The sequence below is a fragment of the Dipodomys spectabilis genome, unplaced genomic scaffold, assembly GCF_019054845.1.
Source record: "Dipodomys spectabilis isolate Male_0828 unplaced genomic scaffold, ASM1905484v1 ptg000783l, whole genome shotgun sequence".
NCBI lineage: Eukaryota > Metazoa > Chordata > Mammalia > Rodentia > Heteromyidae > Dipodomys > Dipodomys spectabilis.
Genome location: NW_024871460.1, coordinates 9,408,171 through 9,429,058, shown reverse-complemented (window position 1 = coordinate 9,429,058; position 20,888 = coordinate 9,408,171). Strand labels below are relative to the sequence as shown.

Here is a 20,888-nt window from a genome sequence, read left to right as displayed (position 1 = left end):
AGTGGTTAAGTGGTGCATAACAATGTGAGCTGTTTGCTAGAAAAGTGCTGACAGCCACAGGTGTTTTCCTTCTTAAAGTTCAGAAGGCTCTCACTAGTGGCTCTCCAACACCAGCTTTTAGCAGGGCAGCCTGCAAGAAGATACAAATTTATTTCCACAATCCCAACAGTGTATAGTACTGGGAAAGTCTCCCAGTGTCCAGAAACTCTCAGAAGAGCTAGCTGAACATCGAAGCCGGTTTAGATTGCAGATGCACTAATGAGATAAATGAAATATTAGTGGATCGCTATTGTATTTAATTATACTGGAAAATAACCCTTTTATATATTTCTTTATAACTAGACACACTGGAGTTTCTTGTTTCAATTTTATTTTCCATTTCATGAGCCTGTACTTTCATACATACACTAGTAAACTCCCCAAGGTACAAAAAATTTACCATTTTTAAATTAAAATGAAAAGAAAAAAAATCACACTCCATTTTCTCAGCTATTGTAAGTTGGTAGTAAATGGAAAAGTTGTCTTTCCAAGGTACAGTAACTGAGAAAATGACCCTAAGGGCTAACTTACTCATAGTTCTATGGACCGTACTGGGGACTGAAGTAATGCAGCAATGCTAACTAAAGTACATATTTGGTACAGTAAAAATAGCAGCAAGAAATGTGAAGCATCATGCTTTGTAATTTACTATTTCTTATCATACAAGTTAAAAAACCCAAACCATTTACTTAAAACTATTAAGTGGAAGGCATTTCTGTGCTCTCATATGGCCAACACTACCTAATCTTATTTCATACAAGTTATATCCACATGATGACATATATTTTGATAAATTCATGGTCACACTAAAATCAGGAACATATGTAACTACTCATATCTTTCTTTAGTGCCAAAAGGTGTGTGTGTTAGTGTGTTTGCCTGTGATTAAGGGGGGTAGGGGAGGGCAGGGTAAGAGAGAACATGAATCTGGCATAAGATACTGGTTTAGGTCTCAGTAGCTGATCAGAGAATTTGCATGCATCAAGAATTCTGGACATCCACCAATCTAGATAGGCTGGCTTGGTTAGAACATGAGGTCACCTACTAGATTGCCCAAAGGCAAGGTAGGCAGAACTGTGAAAAGAAGCAGTGCTAAATCTTCTGTAAGCTGAAACAAAGAGTGAAAGAGTCAGCCTATTGTTGGGGGACAGTTGGGCAAAATAGAAAATGGAGGAGACCTATGTTTTCAAAGTATCCACAAAGCAGAAAAACCGGAGGTGAGATGAGCCCAAGTCTACAGGACATTAACAGAGGTCCAGTATCCACGTTCCCTAAGCCACCATTTCAGGCATTTCGTTGTTTTTATGTGTCTCTTCTTTTTCCTCTTTCAGTATAATAGCCAGCTGGCACACTTGAGGCCATAGGAAATGTGGGAAATAATAGTGTTCCAGAAATCAGATTGGAGGGAGGAAAAAACAGAATGTCATCAATTTTGCCATTCATTAAAAATATATACAAACAATAACTGTTTGGGACATAAGGGCAAGCAGATCTTCTGATTATATGTAAAAATTTAAGAAAGTTATGATAAATGTGGGACAGTCAAATATTTTTATTTGTACTAAAAGTTTCGCTATATGTAATTTTCCAATTTAACTGAGTAAATTGATACATATCTAGAATTTCCTCAGAGTCTGATAAAAAGAAAAAAATGGAGAACAAAACTGATTTAAGACAGATAATACAATTCTACAGATTCCACAGCATGTACGCTGTACTTCTGAACACAAGCACTATTCTTCTAGAAAAAAAATTAATTTTCTTGAATATTTCCTAATGACAGAATTTATTCTACTGAACAGATAAGCTGGTTGATAGCACCAACTTGTATGTTTTAGTTTCAGCCACATTATACTCGTTCCAAATACAAAGAGATAGATGGATAAAAATGATTTGACTCACCACATGTTGACAAGAAGTATCTCTAATAAGTGCCATCAAGGGAAAAAAATGTATCAGTACAGATAGAGAAACATTGTATAAAAATTCCTGGTTACCAAATTTTTTTTTCCACATGTCAGTTCTTCTTTCTACCTTCCTTGTCATTCTGACATAAGAAAATTCTGACTGCACACAGTTACTTCTCCAATCATTTGATGATATCAGCAATGGGAGATCAATCTTAGCATCATCTATCCACATAAAATGTGGATTTTGAAATAACAGTTCCATGTCTAGAAACTGGGAAGGACTTGTGAACAAGCTATCTATAACACCACCATTTTTAACTTAAGAAAATAGAAGAAGGCTGCTCGGTTATAAATTTAAAAGAGAATTCAACTTCTTATATCGAGTCATATATTCAGAAATACATTCGAGGAAAGTGTAAAAGAAGCAGGATTTGAAATAAATATTGCTAAAGGGACTTAAAGGTTCTAAATGGCTTGCTTTTAATAAAAGTTTCCAAGACCCAAAAGCAAGCAATCTTGTAAAGAAATGTGTCACTATGTACTCTGGGCAGAGATGGAAAATCTAAAGGTGCTTCTTAGTTCCATAGTAGATTCTCATGTAAACACTGGACCACATAAAGGCCATTGATTCAAGAACTTGGTAGATCAAGAAATAAGCATGTATCAGAGGATTCTGGACAACCACCAAGATAAACAGGCTAGCTTGGTTAGAATGGGAAGCTACACACACAATTGTCCTAAGGCAGGGTGATAACAGAATTGCCTTCCCTGTATAATCTACAATGTGGATATGATGATCCAATGTTTCCTTTATCTCTTTCTGGAAGGCCATGGAATGGTCACAATTCTGTCTAAGTGGTCATGACAAAGAGAGTTCAGTGATCTTCTAGTTCAAAGAAGCTATGATTTGATTCCACTCATACAGGTTTTAAGTCAGTGTTCTTTATTTTCAGAGCATTTTTTGTAGGGGGGGGGGTCCAGTCATGGGGTCTGAACTCTGGGCCTGGGTGCTATCCCTCAGCTCTTCAGCTCAAGGCTAGCGCTCTACCACTTGAGCCACAGCACCACTTCTGGCTTTTTTCTTTTTGCTTATGTGGTGCTGAGGAATCGAACCCAGGGCCTCATGTATTCAAGGCAAGCGCTCTACACTGAGCCACCTTCCCAGCCCTTTCAGAACATTTTTTCTATTTCTTAGCATCTGTGTTAAAACAGAGTCAAAAATATGCCACATTATGACATGGCATGCCCAAAAGATTACATGAGCTAATCCTTGTGAAGTTACTCCTCATCCTTTTTAGCACTGCATACCAGAATTAATAATTTTTTAATTTTTTAAATGCCAGTTCTGGGGCTTGAACTCAGAACCTAGGTACTGTCCCCTAGCTTTTTTAGGCTCGAGGCTGATGCTATACACCAACAACCACAGCTCCACTTTTGGCTTTTTGCTGGTTAATTGGAACTAGGAGTCTCAGGGACATTCCTGCCCAGGCTGGTTTCAAACTATCCTCAGGATTACAGACATCAATCAGCACTGGTACAAGGATTAGAGAGTAGGATTAATCATTTTGAAGCTGGATGTTCTCATTCTCTTCTTTAAAATCCAGAAGGTTGTTAGATTTTCATTATATAATTTACATAAAGATGTTCAACAAATGAGTACTGTGGTCAAAGATACTTTTCTTTAATTCTACTGAATTTATCTGAAAAGTTAATCTTTCATGTAGTAATTTCTGTCAGATGACATAAAATGTACTGCTGCTTTAAAAAGGCAAGAGTATTTTCTTCAGAAGGCTATTAAAAAAACAACACTCAATATAATTAATCAGAGCAAAATTTCAACAAACCCCATATCGTTAAGCAGATATAGATATTTAATGATTCTATCATTTCAAACACAGATTCCTTTTATGAACACTTATCAATATAATCCCAATTATATTACTCTGTAAGGCTGCCTACAGTATCTTGGCTCAAAATAGAGTCTACTGAAATAGACTTTACTGCCACTCTGATTTAGTATCTCACTTTCCCTTATCAGCAGATGAGAAGCCAAGTACTATTTAAATCCATATGTCTTCCATAGGCATAGTTCAAATACTAAATAAAAAAGATGAACAAATGTTTTAAAGCTAACCAGATTAGCCTTTAAGCGAAAAAAAGCAACAAAGTGAGGTTTCATTTCCTGAAAATGACTTTTACTACATCACATTGAAATGATTGAAGGAGTTACATCCTTGTAAACCACCCAGATAAAAATAACTGACTGTGTAAGACAAGTTAACAGTCAAAGACCTTCCTGACTTTGGTTATTTTTTTCTTGAATCTTTCCCTGGATTCATGAATCTTTGACTGGATTTCTAATCCTGGCAAGCAATGAATCTGGTAGGCGAGGGAATTATATTGAAACCACAGATCGATACTCGGGATAAAAAGAATAGAATAATTTACTAACTTTATATCCATGAAATTTCCCCATCCCCTCAATGATTTTCCTGTAAGGCCAAGCAAACAGAAAAATATTTGAAGATCAGAGCTGCCTGCCTTTATAGATCTCAGTTGCATGGGGGGGAAAAATACATACACTGGGTTATTTTTTTGTTTTTGTTATTGTTTTTGTTTTTTGCCAGTCCTGGGGTTTGAACTCAGGGCATGAGCACTATCTCTGAGCTTCTTTTGCTCAAGGCTAGTGCTCTACCACTTGAGCCACAGTGCCACTTCCGTTTTTATCTGTTTATGTGGTACTGAGGAATCGAACCCAGGGCTTCATCCATTCTATGCAAGAACTCTACCACTAAGCCCCATTCGCAGCCCCCCAAAATCTGAATTTTTATTTATCTCCGCTAGCCAAGGAGATTAAGATGATGAGGGTAGGTTTGTAGTACAAACTTGGGATATAATTTTTAATATATAAATGCTAACTAATTCTAGTCTTCTCACTAACGACGTAGATGCTGCACAAAAAGTAATAATATTTACCAATATCATTTGTTTATATATTATATTTTCAGCACTCTAAGCCTTTAATTCTCTGATTTGGTGACAAACTGACCAAGATAAGCAGATCTGTTGCTCACTTCCTCTTATTTTCAGCCTAGGACCTAATATTCTAAAATGTATCCCTTCTTCAGAAGCAAGCACTACATAAATCTTTCTTCACATTTAGGTTCAAAAGCAGTGTACTTTCCATTCCATAAATTAACAATATGAAATGAAATCGTGAGTGAGCTTTGTTTTTCTTTTTAAAGAAATTATTATACAGGAGAAAAAAAGAGTAATTTTGGATTTATTGTTTTGGGTTTTTCTTTGTTTTGCCAGTCCCAGGGCTTGAAACTCAGGGCCTGGGCTCTGTCCCTGAGCTTTTTTTGCTCAAGGCTAGCACTCTTACCACTTGAGACACAGCACCACTTTGGGCTTTTTCTATTTATGTGATACTAAGGAATCGAACCCAGGGCTTCACGCATGCTAGGCAAACACTACCACAAAGCCACATTCCCAGCCATCATGGTTTTTTAAAAACATAAACATTGTAGGTTAGACTGGTATATTTTAGAGGTTACAAATATAGCAGCAGATTGCTTTCCTACATTAGGGAAAAAATAATCTGTGAACCCTAAGAAATCACTGATTCCTGAGATCACTCAGAAAAAATAAATAAATTTAAACATGTCCCAAGAAAACTCAAATAATTTTATCATTATTATATGAACTACAAATTGCTGTAAGTGATTTTTTCCACAGCAAATAGCTCACAAATAATGTATGCAAAAGGTTCCCCAAAACATGAATGTAGTAATGGTCTATTAATCTTTCAATCCTACCAAATATTCAAATACAAAGTTATACTCATAAACCTAATTTAAAATTATATGGGCAAGGTGACAGTAATTAAAAGTGGTTTTCACATTTTAAAATAAGCATCTATTTTCTTACAGCTCTATTCACTTGAAAATATTTTGCCAATGTATTGGGTTCTATAGAATGAATATACATTCATCATGAAGATCCAAGCTGAGGAGTCTCTCTGTAAATCCAATTGCATTATATATTTTTGTTTATATTATATATTTCTGTTTGAGACATTTATCTACCTCTTGCTGGATTAGCTATTATAAAATAGCTATAGATTGATACATAGATGAGTGGTTCTTAAGTCTTGAAATCACGTAAAAGTGGTCTGGAAATAAAACTCAAATGTCTGATTTTAAGGAAAATTGTTATGCCCAGGGCAGATCCTTTACTTTTAAGACCATTATATATCTTCAGACAATTTTCAAAGAACTACCATAAATTCTGTGATCATCACACAACAGAGTGGGGTTAATTTTTTTAAAAGACATTTTAATTTGTACTTATTACAACAAATGCCAAGAAAAAAAAAACTTAAAGACTTTTTTTCCTTAATCTAACAAGGGTAAATAGAGTAGTAAAGATACATAATGAGGCTTATGTCTCTGATCCAAATTGTTTAAAAGAACTGAAAGCCTTAAAGCTTGGAAGATTTTAATCAAGATTTCCATTAACTAGCCTATGAATATCCTCAGGATTGTAGAAATCTTAAACAAAAGCGAGAGTAGAATGCTTTTAAAATGACTTAATGTAATACAGCATTGACATAGAACAGTTTTAACCATTACACAACAGGTGATATACCGTAAGCAAGCATTTTAATTCTTCTCAATGATAAAATATGGCATAAAAAATGAGCTTCTGGATTAAATCCAAAGAAATAAATAAGAACCTCAATACTTAAAACTAAAAGATAATAGTTCTTACATATATCATTCAGAGTCCATATGGCATACATTTTTAAGTAATACTCAAGTATGTTTCATATGCTTTTACTTGATCATATACATGCAATGACCTTACACAAGAGATTTCTCATTTATATTTGACTAAGAGCTATTCCCATGTACATCATAAAAAGTAAACTTTCTAAATCTTATTTATATTATTTCAATTATTCATTTTTATTTCAGACTTTAAATATCAACCTTCATCCTATATGGCTTACTTATACTGTCCCTTTGCTTTAGTGTATTATAAGATACTTAAAGCATATTTCACCATTCTGATTATTCTCCATGTGCCTATTCACCTTGCTCTGTCTTCACCTGCTGCAAGTGTTATCTTTTTTCATCTTAAAATAGTGCTCAGAATATCACTAGTAAACAGTAACTTTATTCTCTTCACTATATATGACTTGTCCTTTAGTTACTCAGTGTCACTCTCTTCTTCTCTTATTCCTTTTATGGAAGTCTTATTTTTATTATTGGTGGTATTTCTCAAGCCTGTTAGGAAAATATCTTGTCAGAAACAAACTTTGCTTTCATAAATATCAATAAAATTATGTTCCACTGAAGAGGGGAATGCCTACCCATTAATATAATTTTAATCAGAATATCAAAGCTCAGGTTCTATTTGGATTCTATTTGGGCACTTGGATTTTTCCTGAATTTCCTAAGCATGACTTATCAAAAACCAATGGAAAAACAACCAGCTCCAGAAAAGCTTCCAGAATGGCTGAATTGAGAAGAGGCCATTTCAAATGACTGTCTTCTGTTTCATTCCATAACATCTTACATCCCTTTTCTCGTGCTATCAATCATTTTACTGGTTTGTAAAGGACATTTCAGAGTTTATCCATATGATATTTCCACTAGAATATTTTGTATCAGCTAAGTTTTCAATATATATTAAAATAATAAATGACTTCAACTCATGCAGAATTCATTCTAACTCCTGTATTCTCTGTGAAAGATGTCATTTCCAGCTACCATTAGATATTGTAATATGGGTGATCTATAATGACAGGTTTAAAAGCAAATTTCATTATTTTATCATCATGCCACTCAAGTTGGACTAAAGGAGTGGCAATTCATTCAAAGGAAACATAGTAAGGAATTCAGACTTCAAAGTCAGATCCTTTGAACGTGATCCAATTTAATCCACTCATTTACTAGCAGGGTAACTTGGGACAAGTGACTTCACATCTCCAAGGGACTGTTTCCTTTCTGTGAAGTGGAGTTAAGGATAGAAATGACATCAAGGGGTTACTATGAGGATTAAATATGTCACTATATATAAAGACCACAGCCTGGACCATAGTGTTTCTCAAATGTTAATGAATATTAATTTCTTCCAGTCATCCAAAAGCAAACCCACCCCTATCATACATAAACCTTGCTAACTCTTGAAGATTTTATATCTGGCCTACTTGCAGAAATTGTTTTATATTCTATTTGTCATAACCTACATAGACTTGCAATCACTGTTGAGAATAAGCCATTAAATAATTGGCACATCTTCATCCCAATCCTGCCCAAAGACCCTTCTGCCAAGCCATATTATAGAATATGGCATTTTAACTTTAATTTTGATCAAAATATTCTGGGTTCCTCCATACTGCAATTAATCCCTATTATCTTCTGTCTTTCCAAGTAAGAATGTAATAAAAATTTACAAACCTGTATGTGAAGTCTTAGCTCCCTAAATCATAGCACAAGTAATTTTCCAGTAAGGTTTTCAACAGCCTGAAATTTCACCATTCTGATTATTCTCCATGTGCCCATTCACCTTGCTCTGTCTTAACCTGCTGTGTTATCTTTTTTCATCTTCAAAACAGTGCTCAGAATATCACTAGTAAACAATAACTTTATTCTTTTCACCACATATGACCTGTTCTTTAGTTACCCAGTGTCACTCTCTTCTCTTATTCCTTTTATGGAAGTCTTATTTTTATTACATTTTTCTTTTTACCTGTCTTTTGGTCCATATCACTTCAGAATAGTAAACTTTTATTCATCTTCATACCTTTAAGAGCGTCTTCATGGTTCAGGAATCCTACTAGTTGCTAAATTGCTATTTATTAGTCAAGAAAAGTCCGAAGCCAATATATGAGAAAGGAATATTACAAAGTTAGCCTTTGCTTTTTGAATTTCTGATTCTTTAAAGTCTTGGTTAATTTTATTCCACCGTACATTGGTTCTTTGAAAATGAATGCAGAACATAGGTGAGTATTAGCATACTAAAATCTGTGCATACTCAAATGCAGTCCAACTTCACAAACAACAAAACATTCTGAAAGCACTTCCCACATAGCAGGAAAATGATTAGAATGAAAAATTTTATAAGATGGGATATATGATGGCTGACTCACCTTTAAAATATCTGATTTTATATGCACATTATAATAAACTTTGTAAATGTGCTTAAAGAAATTAAAATAAATTTATTTTCTGTATTTCAAACACTTCACTAAGTAGCGTTGGCATCAAATATATATGATCATCAAAATATACTAGCTTAGTCAGGCACTGGTGGCTCACACCTGTAATCCTAGCTACTCAGGACGTTAAGATCTGAGGATTGCATTACAAAACCAGCCCAGGTAGGAAAATCCATGAAACTCTTATCTTCAACAAATTACTCAGAACAAAACAGAAGTGGCACTCAGGCTCAAATGGTATAGCACTAGCCTTCAGCATAAAGAGACTCAGGGACAGCACCCAGGATGTGAGTTCAAGCCCCAGGCCAAGAAAAAAAAAATACACACACACACACACACACACACACACACACACACACACACACACACACGTGTGTGTGAATACATACGCACTAACTTCAAGAAACTATTTGGAAACAGGTAAATACTTCTGTATTTATAAACTTAAAACCTCATTTCAGTACTATCTGTATCTCCAGGTAACTAAGAAGTCTACCTTCCAACAACAAAAGTGAAATAGATACCTGACAGGATCCTTGTTGATGCTATGGAAACACATCTTATTCAAACCATCATAGTTATTAAATTTTCCCCTACAATAATGTCTGAAGGAAATTTTAGGGTTTCAATTTCTTAACTACCACTATGAGGCAATTCTAACTAATGAAACTTGAGAAAGGATACAGTTTTCTGTTTCCCAGGAGGATTTATACACGGCCTGGTAAAGTGACCTGTACTTGCCAATAAACTCAACTCTTGTGTTGTCCCACAGAAGAACCTAATTATAGGGACACTGATCCACTGATCCTAACCATTTCAACATTTCAAGCAAGATGCAATGATTTAGTTACAAAGTTATTCAATGCTTCATTTTTTTTAACTGGGAAAAACTGGAAATAAAGTCCAACAACAAGGAATCAGTGAGAACTTTTCTTCTAGAAAAATTACTGCCTTGAAGTCAATAAATATGATAATAATAGCATATACACCAATATAGAAAAATGTATACTGTAGTGAATTTGAAAATTAGTCAATAATAAACATACAAATCTATGTAATTTGAATGACTATTGTATATGCATGCATAAATATATGTCATATACATATTTGTACATATATAAGTATATATGTCATATCTATACCATATGCACATAAGTCCATCAAAGGACACATTTTGTGTTATTTTCTTCCTTTTGCTTATATATTATCTAAAATCATAATCACCTATAATGAACATACAATTTTATTCAGAAAGAAAATGGTAGGAAACACTAATTTCACATCCTTTTCTACTTTCCATATATACTCTTTACAATTTCTTTTTCCACTCCACCCCAACTTTACCCCTGAGGCCATCTCCTCCCTTGACAATCATAGGTCCTCAGTACAAATGTGGTCACTTTCATCATGACCACCCGTACTTCAAATAATTCATCTATGAATAATGAGATATTAATTTGAAGGAACATAAAGAACTAAGATAGGTTTATAGTTTTAAGAATTCAGTGGGATGAATCTGAATTATTCACATCCATTAAATAGAGTTTGAATGATTCACAGCCAATTTTATTTTTATAATTGTAATGAAACAGCTGGGATTAGAGTCTATTCATGGACTCATAAGAAATTTGCACCCCACCTACTAAAATTAGTTTCTGCATCCAAAATCCTGATTTGATCATCTGACAGAGAACAAAATGGGCATCAACCCACAATGCCAAGAAACTGAAGAAAGAGACTTTAATCATATCACATTCTCACCAGAAATACTTTATGTAACATTGTTAGTCCTTTCCTTTATCATCACTCATAAGAAGCCCTCTAAAACATGACTCTGTGTAACATCGTTACTTTCAAAAACTGAGTTTTCTTGTATAAAACAAGCTCCAAAACTATCATTCTTAGCTAGGCACCAGAGACACACAACTATAACCCTAGCTAGACAGAGGCTGAGATTTGAGGATGGAGGTTTGAATCCAATCCAGATAGAAAAGTCTATGAAAATCTCATCTCCAATTAGCCACCAAAATGCAGAAAGTAACACAGTAGCTCAAGTAGGTAGCATGCTAATTTTGAGCAAAAATGGTAAGAGATCTCATCCATGGGCTGAGTTTGAGTGCTAGTGTTGGTACAAGAAAAAAAGAATATAATGCTTAAAGACTGGATATGTGGCAGTTGTTTGTGTGGCTGAAGTTATACTTAAGATATAGATTTTAAATGAATGGTATCTGTTTGCAAATCAACACCTAAAGTCAAGGTTTTTTTTTTCTGAAAGTTTCACAACCTATCAATACATTACACAATATCACAGGTGAATATATTTCTATGGCATGAAATGGTTTACGCTTTTCCTCGTGAACATGCCCAAATTAAAACTCCAAAATTGAAAAACTACCTTTCTCAAGAGGGAACTTAACTAAAATGTAAAATTACACTTAGTAGGTATTTGATCATTCTGACTTGAATAATGATGGCAAATACTCAACCTACTCTAAGTGTCTTACTCTTAGGAAAACAAAAAACTTGAGATTCTTTTGCCTTATCACTGATTACATCTTTAACAAAACATACCATAAAATAGTATTATCCTTTATTCTCCAAAATAAGCTCATATTCCATGACCTGTTATATTTATAAACTATAGTAAGTTATAAAAGCTGAGAATGATGTTGCTTTTCCAAGATGAAGGTAAGTCTGAAAAGATTTGCATCTCCTTGCATTAATAACAGGAGATTCCGCATTCACCAGACCCCAGTTTCCTGGCAGGCTGGTCACATAAGCAATGCTCCTGTCTATAAATGATTAAATGTCTTGAAGCCAGTCTATAGGAAGAGAGAATGAAATTATGACAGTTCTCTTCTGATGGAAACAAAAAACAAAATCCATAAAATCCCACATCGACTGGTGCTGGCAAAAAAAACAAACAAACAAACAAAAAACTGATTGCCATTGGGACAGTAGCTTATGCTTAACACTTTACACCTGTGTCACTGAAAAGGGGTGCTTTTCCTTTCGCCATCTAAACAAGTTCAACAACTTCTCTGTGGGGACCCTACTATCTCCTGACTTGGCCTGTGCAAAAAAAAAAAAAAAAAAAAAAGAAGCCAAGCAATAGATTTGTACACAGGAAATACGAATAGATATGAGCTAAAGGATCACTTTCCACACTGCCTACAAACCTACAGCCCAATTCACTAAGATATATCTGCTTCCTCTGCCTTAGAAACCCTGCCAGACTTAGCAGTCTAGGTTACAACCAAGAGGGGAATGCCTTTCCAAAAGACTTCAGCACTAAGAACTAATTTACACAATGAAATTAGACAACTAGAAAATCACCATTAAGCTATAAAACACCAAATCTATATGTGTATCATTTAGTTTTCTTTGATCAGAAACCCTATATCCAAGCAAAAGATGAATAATCAATACAAAAAAAGCTATCAAAATTTTTCTTACAACCAGCTTGATGCAAAATTGTACATTTTCAACACTGAAAAAGACATGAGTTTAAACTGTAGCTTTTCTTAACAGAGACCAATAGAAATACATCAACACAGAACAAAAGCACAGAGATGCACAAAGACTAGTTCTTTGAATATTTCTGTATATTCGATGTAGAATTTAATAGGCATATTTTCCTTAGTATAACCTAAAAAGAAACTTCATCAACACAACTTTAAAATTACTGTTTCATAGCTGTGATTTAGAGAGGAATACTCTCTTTTTTCTTGATACAGTTTGGTTCTTGTGTGATTGAACATATACATATTTGTAAGAAGTCGCAAGGGAATCAGGAAGATGATTATTTATATAAATATTTTGCAAAAATATTAGTAGGATGATTGAAAATTCTACTTTTATCTTCACTAAATACGAAGCAAAACAACAAATATCACTTTTCACTTGAGATCATCTTTAGTTTCAAAAAGTTCCTGTGGTCTCCTGTCAGTAGTTGTAAAGGCATTCAACAAAGTTGCTTGTCTGAAGGTCTGCTTGGCTGCCAATGGACTGTCCCCAAAAGAACATTTTTGCATCTGAATAGACTGCCCTGGTATCAACAACCTTTAAACTGTAAATTTAACACCACTAAAGAAAGGTAGAAATAATGTCTACATTGTACTGTCTTGGTATCACATTTACAAAATGAACAAATAATCAGTCTCCTTTCACTTATCTAGCACCCCGCATCTGAGGATCTCAAACAGGCTAACAAACATTAATTAACTAAGCTGCACAGCCCTCCTGAGAGGATGGCAGGCAGTAAGATCCTCTGTCAGAGATAGATGAACAAAGTTCCTGGGAGGCCTTGCTTTTACAGGCAATGCCCCAGCTTGGAACTCAACTCCCAGAACTTGGAGTTCAACTCTAACATCCCCACTGCTAAATATTGCAATGGACAGGCACAACCGATAAACTTTTCTAAGTAGATTTAAGCAGAAACCAAAATTAATTTCAAAGAGGCGTGGTGTTCCCCTCGGTGCATGAAAAACAGTAGTCTAATAACTCAAGTGTCAGAACCCAAGGATGGGTTTAAGCCAATGAGTTATCATACTTTGTACATCTGTCTTGACAAATAGTAAGAAAGAATTCACATGAATTTCTGATCCGTTATGAGCTCTTCCAACAGATTTGCTCTTTAGACTTCATTATACTTGAGCATTTTAGTAACAAACGGAAAATCCATTTGACGTTGACAAAAATCTTTGTAAAATTTAACAACCAATTTTATTTAATCCCTGTGCACATGGTTACCAGATGAAAGATGAAGTTTTCTGTCATAAAATCCCAAGCAAAAATTCCACTGCAACAATAAAATCCAGAATGGATTATCTAAGAAGCAGTAAGACTAATACATTTATTACAACATAAGGATACGAAAAATGAAAAAAAGAAATATTGACAAAATAAAATGAATTGACTTTTAACATGCATAGATTGTGGTAAATATATTAACTCCTTTAAAAGCTCAAAATTTGAGGTCTAAATAAAAAGGTTTTCAACATAAGAAATTCTGGTGACCATTTTCAAGAGCTTATCTATGTTTTCTAAGATCAATGCTAGAACTTTTAATATATGAAGTTCTTATGTAAGTTTGAATCATTTTTAGCAATTAACCTAAAAGACTTAATAGTTCTTCCAACATATAAAAAAGTCCTCAAAGATTTATAACAATAGTGTGTTGCTAATGTGCAACATAAATATGCAACATAAATCAATTTGTAAGATAGAACTTTTGTTAATTTGCTCAAAGCACCATAGTCAGCTAAGGTGACATTAACCACCTAACACACACGCACACACACACACACACACACACACACACACACACACACACAGAGAAAAAAACCTGTAAGAAATTCACTTTCATAATAACAAGGGAAAATCTGAAGGAATTTCGAAATAAAAACACACATAAATGATCTAATATTTAAGACAAAAGATGAATGTTACCTAGAGAAAAGAAAGAGAGAGAGAAAGATACTAAGGCTAGCACAGGAAACATTTTGAAATTTCAGCTCGTGTGATTCTTATATTTCCTTCCTCCCTTTCAGGAATGAGCAACTTGTCTTTACAAAAAAAATGCATCAAAAAGATTAATACTCTGAAGGCAACATTTTAACCATGTGCTCTGTGACAGAATCATAACTATACTCAGCCTATATATAAAAATGTTTCCATCTTTATCATAATACTGTTGAACTATTTTAAATCAATGTGTATTGAACACTTTTTCTAGATATCACTTACCATAGCATTCATTTAAACATGATTAAATTTTCATTCTTAGTATTGAAAATTCTATGCAAAAACTAAATATAGTTATTATAGTAACATTACATTAAATGTACTACTTAGTATTTTTAAAATCACTTTTAAGCTGAGTTCTGGCAGCTTATGACTATAACTCTAATTGTTTGCAATACTAAGATTCTCAGAATTGTAACTTGAAGCTAGCCTAGACAAAAAAGTACATCTCCAAAAATAAGATTCCATCTCTAAAAAGCCAGGCTACATGAGTAGCTGAACTGGTAGAGCATTAACTAAGTAAATAGGAATCCTGAGCTCAAACCATCATAAATAAATAAATAAATCATTTTTACAACCTGTTAATCTCCATTTCTATTAAGCTGCTTCCTATTTCTAAATTAACATGCTCAACAGCAAGGTATTTAAAGTTCCATTCTATATTTAAACATATCAATATATAAATTATATTTGTATTTTAAAAATGTAGTTATAACTATAGGACACCTCTACTCCAAACTACACCCTTACATCTACAAATTAAAGTACATGATTTCTGACTTTAGTAAACATGGCAATGGTCTTCTGCTATATTTTCCCTCCCTGATGTAGGATAATGAACTGAGAAATAGTGTATTGATATATGTGCTAAATAACTTTTCCCAATCACAAGTGGCTCAACTTCTTAATTCCCTAAGTTGTCTTTAATAAAGCTCATTAGTTAAGATACCTACCAGTCAAATGTTTAAATTCACGGGTGGGATATGGGAAGGGATAGGAAGGGGAAACAAAGGCGGAAGCAACATTGCTTGATAGAAATAAACTCATTATCTTGCCCATGTAATTCTAACTCCTCTGTACGGTATTTTCATAATAATAAAAAAAGAAAAGGAAGAAAAATGTTTAAATTCACTTAACACATTAAAAATTGCACAATAAACCAACTGACTACTCTTGCTATTTCCATTCAAATTGTTAATTTCTTAAACAATCAATCAAACAAACAAACAAACCTCTACACAAATATGGCATGGACATTAGAGGCTCATTTTTTAAATCACACAAGAAAGACTTGGGCTTAGAAAAAAAGGTATGAAAGGTATGTACATATGTATGTATGTGTGTAGCATGAAATTTGGTAGGTAACAGCCCTAAAAATATCATGAATCACAGGCTAAGATTTGGCTATTCACTGGAGTACATGGCTTAAGAAATCTCACATTGAGGATTTCTTGCCTCAACAGCTAACATGGAGGAACTAAAACAGAAATGTGAAATGGTGCAATAGGACCTTGAAATCAGAAAATTGAGGAAGTAAAGACACTAAGAAAAACAACTTTATGAGTGCTATCATCCAATACTCCCCCCCCCTCCCCCGCTACTACTGATTCATAAGTTATCATGTCGTCCAATTCTTACAGGATACAGAACATACAGAAAAAGGTAGCAGAAAAGGTAGTATATCATCTTTTTGGTGGTATAAACAAAAAGAGCTACACAATTTGTTGCAAACAAAAACAAATTTGAGCAGAGGAGAGAGGCTCTACTGCTCTACAACAATGTCCTATACTCTAATGACATGATTTGAAATTAATAAAATGTCTAGTGTTCATCCCTGCCTTAGAACCAGAAGCCAGAAAGAACCTGTGAGCCTAAACCTGTATGGATATATGAAGAAAACGGTGAGTTTTACAATTATATAAAGGCAGCTCCCTATGTAATTATTTTAAACAAATTCCCTCAAGTGAACCTACTTCCTTAAAATCTAGGAACTATTTTTCTTCTTTCCAAAGTTACTCCGAAGAAGAGGGCTCCTTCTATGCAGCATGGATGCTTTGTTTCCCAGTGTTCAGGAGCATTCCCCTCTTCTGTATTGAAGACCTTCTCTTAGCTCTTGAGCTTGACCATGGGCAGAAAATGTAACAACTTTTATAATTAACAGTGCAGTTCTAAGAGATGGTCCTCAAATTGACCACAGAATATCTGAGAAGCACTGGCAGGCATTAGAGAACCTGCAGGAATGAGAGGCAGAGCTGCTAGGCAGACTTGGAGAAGAGCCATTTTTTTTTCCTTCCTCCAAGAATCCATTCAGGCACATCTCACAGGTCAGAGCATTAAGATGACTGAATTTTTCCCTAACTAGACTTTTAGGAAAGGTTAGCTGGTTTCTGTATTCTGATCCTACCTTCTAAGCAACAACACAGCTACCAAAATCATCCAGAACATTTGGAATTTTTCTCAGCACTAAGGTGAAATGTTGACTTGCCAATGCCTTAGGCAGAAATCAAGTATCACTTACTGGGCGCTTCTGAATTTTCAAAAGCTCATATATTTCTTGACAATGCTATGTCTACAACATAGCACTGAAGACAGAAGCACACTTTTTTTTTCCTTACTGAAAAGTTTGAGTTTACTTGTCCCCATGAGACTCTCTGCCTATAAGGTCCTGTTAATAAAAAATAAATGAAAATAAAAATATACAATATTCACATCGTGCATGGGCAGAAATCCAAGAATTCATGTTTCATTTTTCTATTTTTCCTTTCTTCTTGACACTGAATGATAGGCATTGTTGTTTTCACACATGCATACTGTTGAGCAAAAAACAAAACAAAAAACCTAGCTGGGAGCCAATGGTTCATGCCTACAACTCCAGCTACTGAGGTAGCTAAAACCTGAGGATTCTTGGTTCCAAGGCAGTCCCAGCAGGAAAGTCCATGAGACTTCTTATCTCCAATTAATCACCAGAAAAGCAGAAGTGGCTCTGTGGCTTAAAATGGTACAGTGCTAGCCTTGAGTGAAGAAATCAGAGATAATGCCCAGGCTCTGATTTTAAGGCCCAAACTGACAAAAATAAAAGGAAAGAAAGGAAAGGAAAGGAAGAAGGAAGGAAGGAAGGAAGGAAGGAAGGAACGAAGGAACGAAGGAACGAAGGAAAAGAAAGAGAGAGAGAGAAGACAAGACAACTGTCTGTATTCACCATCTCCTTCAGATTACATTCTTGTGATTTACATCTCTGCAAGAGTCCTTATTCAGTCAATACTGGGTCATACCTCCTTAAAGTTTGAAAAGTCATGTGGTTATTTTAGGATAACAGATGTGCATCCCTTCTGGGATTGGAAACTTCCCTGCTTCCAAAGGCAGCTTTGCTGTTTTGCATAATCACCAGGCATGATTAACCAACATTCAATTGGAGCTAAGAGCAAAGATAAACAAGTCACTGCCTACCTAGGGTATCAGATATGTGTACAATATACACAAACAGCTTATGAGCTGCTTTCTGCCCCGATAGCTTTATCACTGTAAACTCCTCCATGGATAGAGCCTATTTAATACTTCACAAAATCGTAACAGTGCATCAAGAGAATGTGTGACCTCCCCATCGTTCCCCCCACCCCATCTTCCCTGTAAAATATAAGAATCATTTAAACATTAAACCTTCCTACCCGTAACAGGGACTGGGACTCATCCTTGGACTTGTTTTCTCCTGAGGCAGGATACTGCGGGGTGAGGGACCCAGACTTCTCACCAGCTGGCACGCCCTGAAGGAATCCCTTGGTCTCCACAGCCAGGCCATAAATAGGTCTCGCCAGGTGGGCAGCTTCGACATTGGGGCTATCCCTCAGAGTCTTTGTCTGTTCTTGTGTGCCAGACACAGGTGTGAGGAGCCCCAGGCTCGCTTGAGTGTAGGATGGGCTGCCGCGGAGGATGTCAGCCCCTCGCCAAGCCACGCTGCGAAGTTCGTCACTGGAACTCTCAGTCCAAACTTTCTCTTTGAGCCCTTCCTTATCATCCAGCTTCTCCCTCTTCACCACACTCTCAGAAACGGGCTCTCCCATTTTAGAGTCTGGGTTTAGCAGACTGTAGACCTTGAGGTCAATTTTGGGCTCCTCCTTGATGGTGGAGATGGCATGGCCATCCTCCTCGCCGTTGGCTGTAGTGATGTCCTGCTCCTGGCAGTGGACGGTGTTGAAGTGCTCCAGTAGTGACTGAGTGTCAGCAGCTGTGAAACTGCACTGGCGGCATTTGTAGCAGCTGTGTGCTCTCCTGGAAGAGAAGAAAACAGTCAATGGAGAGCCTGCATGGAGATTTTGGCTTCAAAATAGATTTTAAACACCTGGATTTTACTCCAAGCTATCCAAGTAGATAGAAATGCTGTATTCCCAACATCCAGAAATTGGAATTTAATGAACTAGCAGTTCCAATTTGATATAAAGAATATGAAGTTCACTTTTTGTTACATGAGCAGTAACAGGTACACATATGCACACACCCACACATGCATGCATGCATGCATGCACACAGGCACACTTTTGAGCTTACATTCCAGCTGATAAGCATTAAAACTGGCTGGTTGGCTTTATCACCAAATTACTGGCTCTCTTCATTTTCTCTTGATGCGTAATCATCAATTCAGTATGAGTTAAGTCAATATGCATACATTTTTACACCTGATTTCACCAATGGACTTCACTTTCTGTTTACTTAAACTAAAGTGAAGCTGTTGGGGTATTTTCTAATGCAAAGGTTCTTGGTACAGTTTTCACATATATTAAGATACACTCAAAGTGAAACAATTGTTATTTTCTATATTAAATGTAAATTCATTTAGTCATTGAGATATGGCTATCTGAGCTATGTAATCTAGTACATAATATATAGGAAAATCACAAGAATTTTCTAAACAAATTCTACCTATCTATAAGAACATAAGCACTGAACAAATTGAGTATCTTTGGGAGATCAAATACAATCCTATCCTCTGTACAGATATGTTCATTAAAATGACGTATGTCCATTCTTTTCAAGACATAAAACAAAGAAATCTTATCAGATCTCAAAATATCTAAAGAGAACACTAATATTTGCTTTTTTTTTTTTTTTTTTTTTTTTTGCTTATGTGGTGCTGGGGAATCGAACCCAGGGCCTCATGCATCCGAGGCAAGCGCTCTACCACTGAGCCACCTTCCCAGCCCCGAGAACACTAATATTTGACTAACAAAGAACAATGGAGATTCTGCACTGTAAGAAGCATGCTGGAAAGGTACAGAAATGATTTAGAGTAAGGTCATCTTTCTTCAACTATAAAAGTCTTATTTGACTCAAAATAAATACTACATAAAAAGACTTTCTACTCCCCTGATACAATGTTATGAATTACCAACACAGTTAACAAAATAAACAACCAGTTGTTACTTAAATGTCCTTCAATCATCAATTCCTTTGTCAGATATTTACACATTAATAAATGGTGGACACATATTCCTTGCCCACCTTGTGTTTAGAATCTAATGAAGAAGGACTAAAGCATGTAAGACTATACATATTAGCTGGAAGCTGGTGGCTCATGGCTATAATCCTAGATACTCAAGAGGCTGAGATCTGAGGATCACAGTTCAAAGCCAGCCCAGGCAGGAAAGCCCTTAAGACTCTGATCTCCAATAAGCCACTCAGAAAACGGAAGTGGCACTGTGGCTGAAGTGGTAGAGCGCTCCCCTTGAGCTGAAGAGCTGAGTGACAGCGTCCAGGCCTAGAGTTCAAGCCCCACGACTACAAAAAAAAAAAAAAAAAGACTATACATATTTACGTACAAAGACTGATATGTGTTAAGAATCAGTGGATAGGATGGTTATGGCGGAAGGAGATAAAGAGGGCTGTTTAGGTTAGACAGGTAGAATTTTCTTAAGTTAGGAGATAAAAATCAAATGATAAAATGGAGTTCTACAACTACTTAAAAATAATTAAAGCAACAGAAAACCATGTTAGTAAATATAATGGGAAAAAACAGAGCTGTAAGTGTTAGAGGAAGTGAAAGGGGAAAGGAACCACATTCTAGAAAGACTGAGATACTGAAAAGAGGCCAATGTGGATAGAGGGGAATAAGTAAAAGGCAGGATTCCAATGAACAAGCTGGCAGGGTCTCCCAAAGATTTGATATCTACTTATTCTATCTTCTAGAAATATCC

At 35.4% G+C, this 20,888-nt stretch overlaps 1 protein-coding gene across 2 annotated transcripts in view; it reads right to left on the bottom strand.

The window, feature by feature from the left end:
- Positions 1 to 20,888, bottom strand: part of Trps1 (transcriptional repressor GATA binding 1) — a 229,234-nt gene that overhangs the window by 135,552 nt on the left and 72,794 nt on the right. For both annotated transcript variants that reach the window (XM_042672892.1, XM_042672890.1), the window contains one exon: positions 18,369 to 18,969. In XM_042672892.1, coding sequence (XP_042528826.1) covers positions 18,369 to 18,969 — 601 coding nt within the window. The remainder of the gene's footprint in view (positions 1 to 18,368; positions 18,970 to 20,888) is intronic.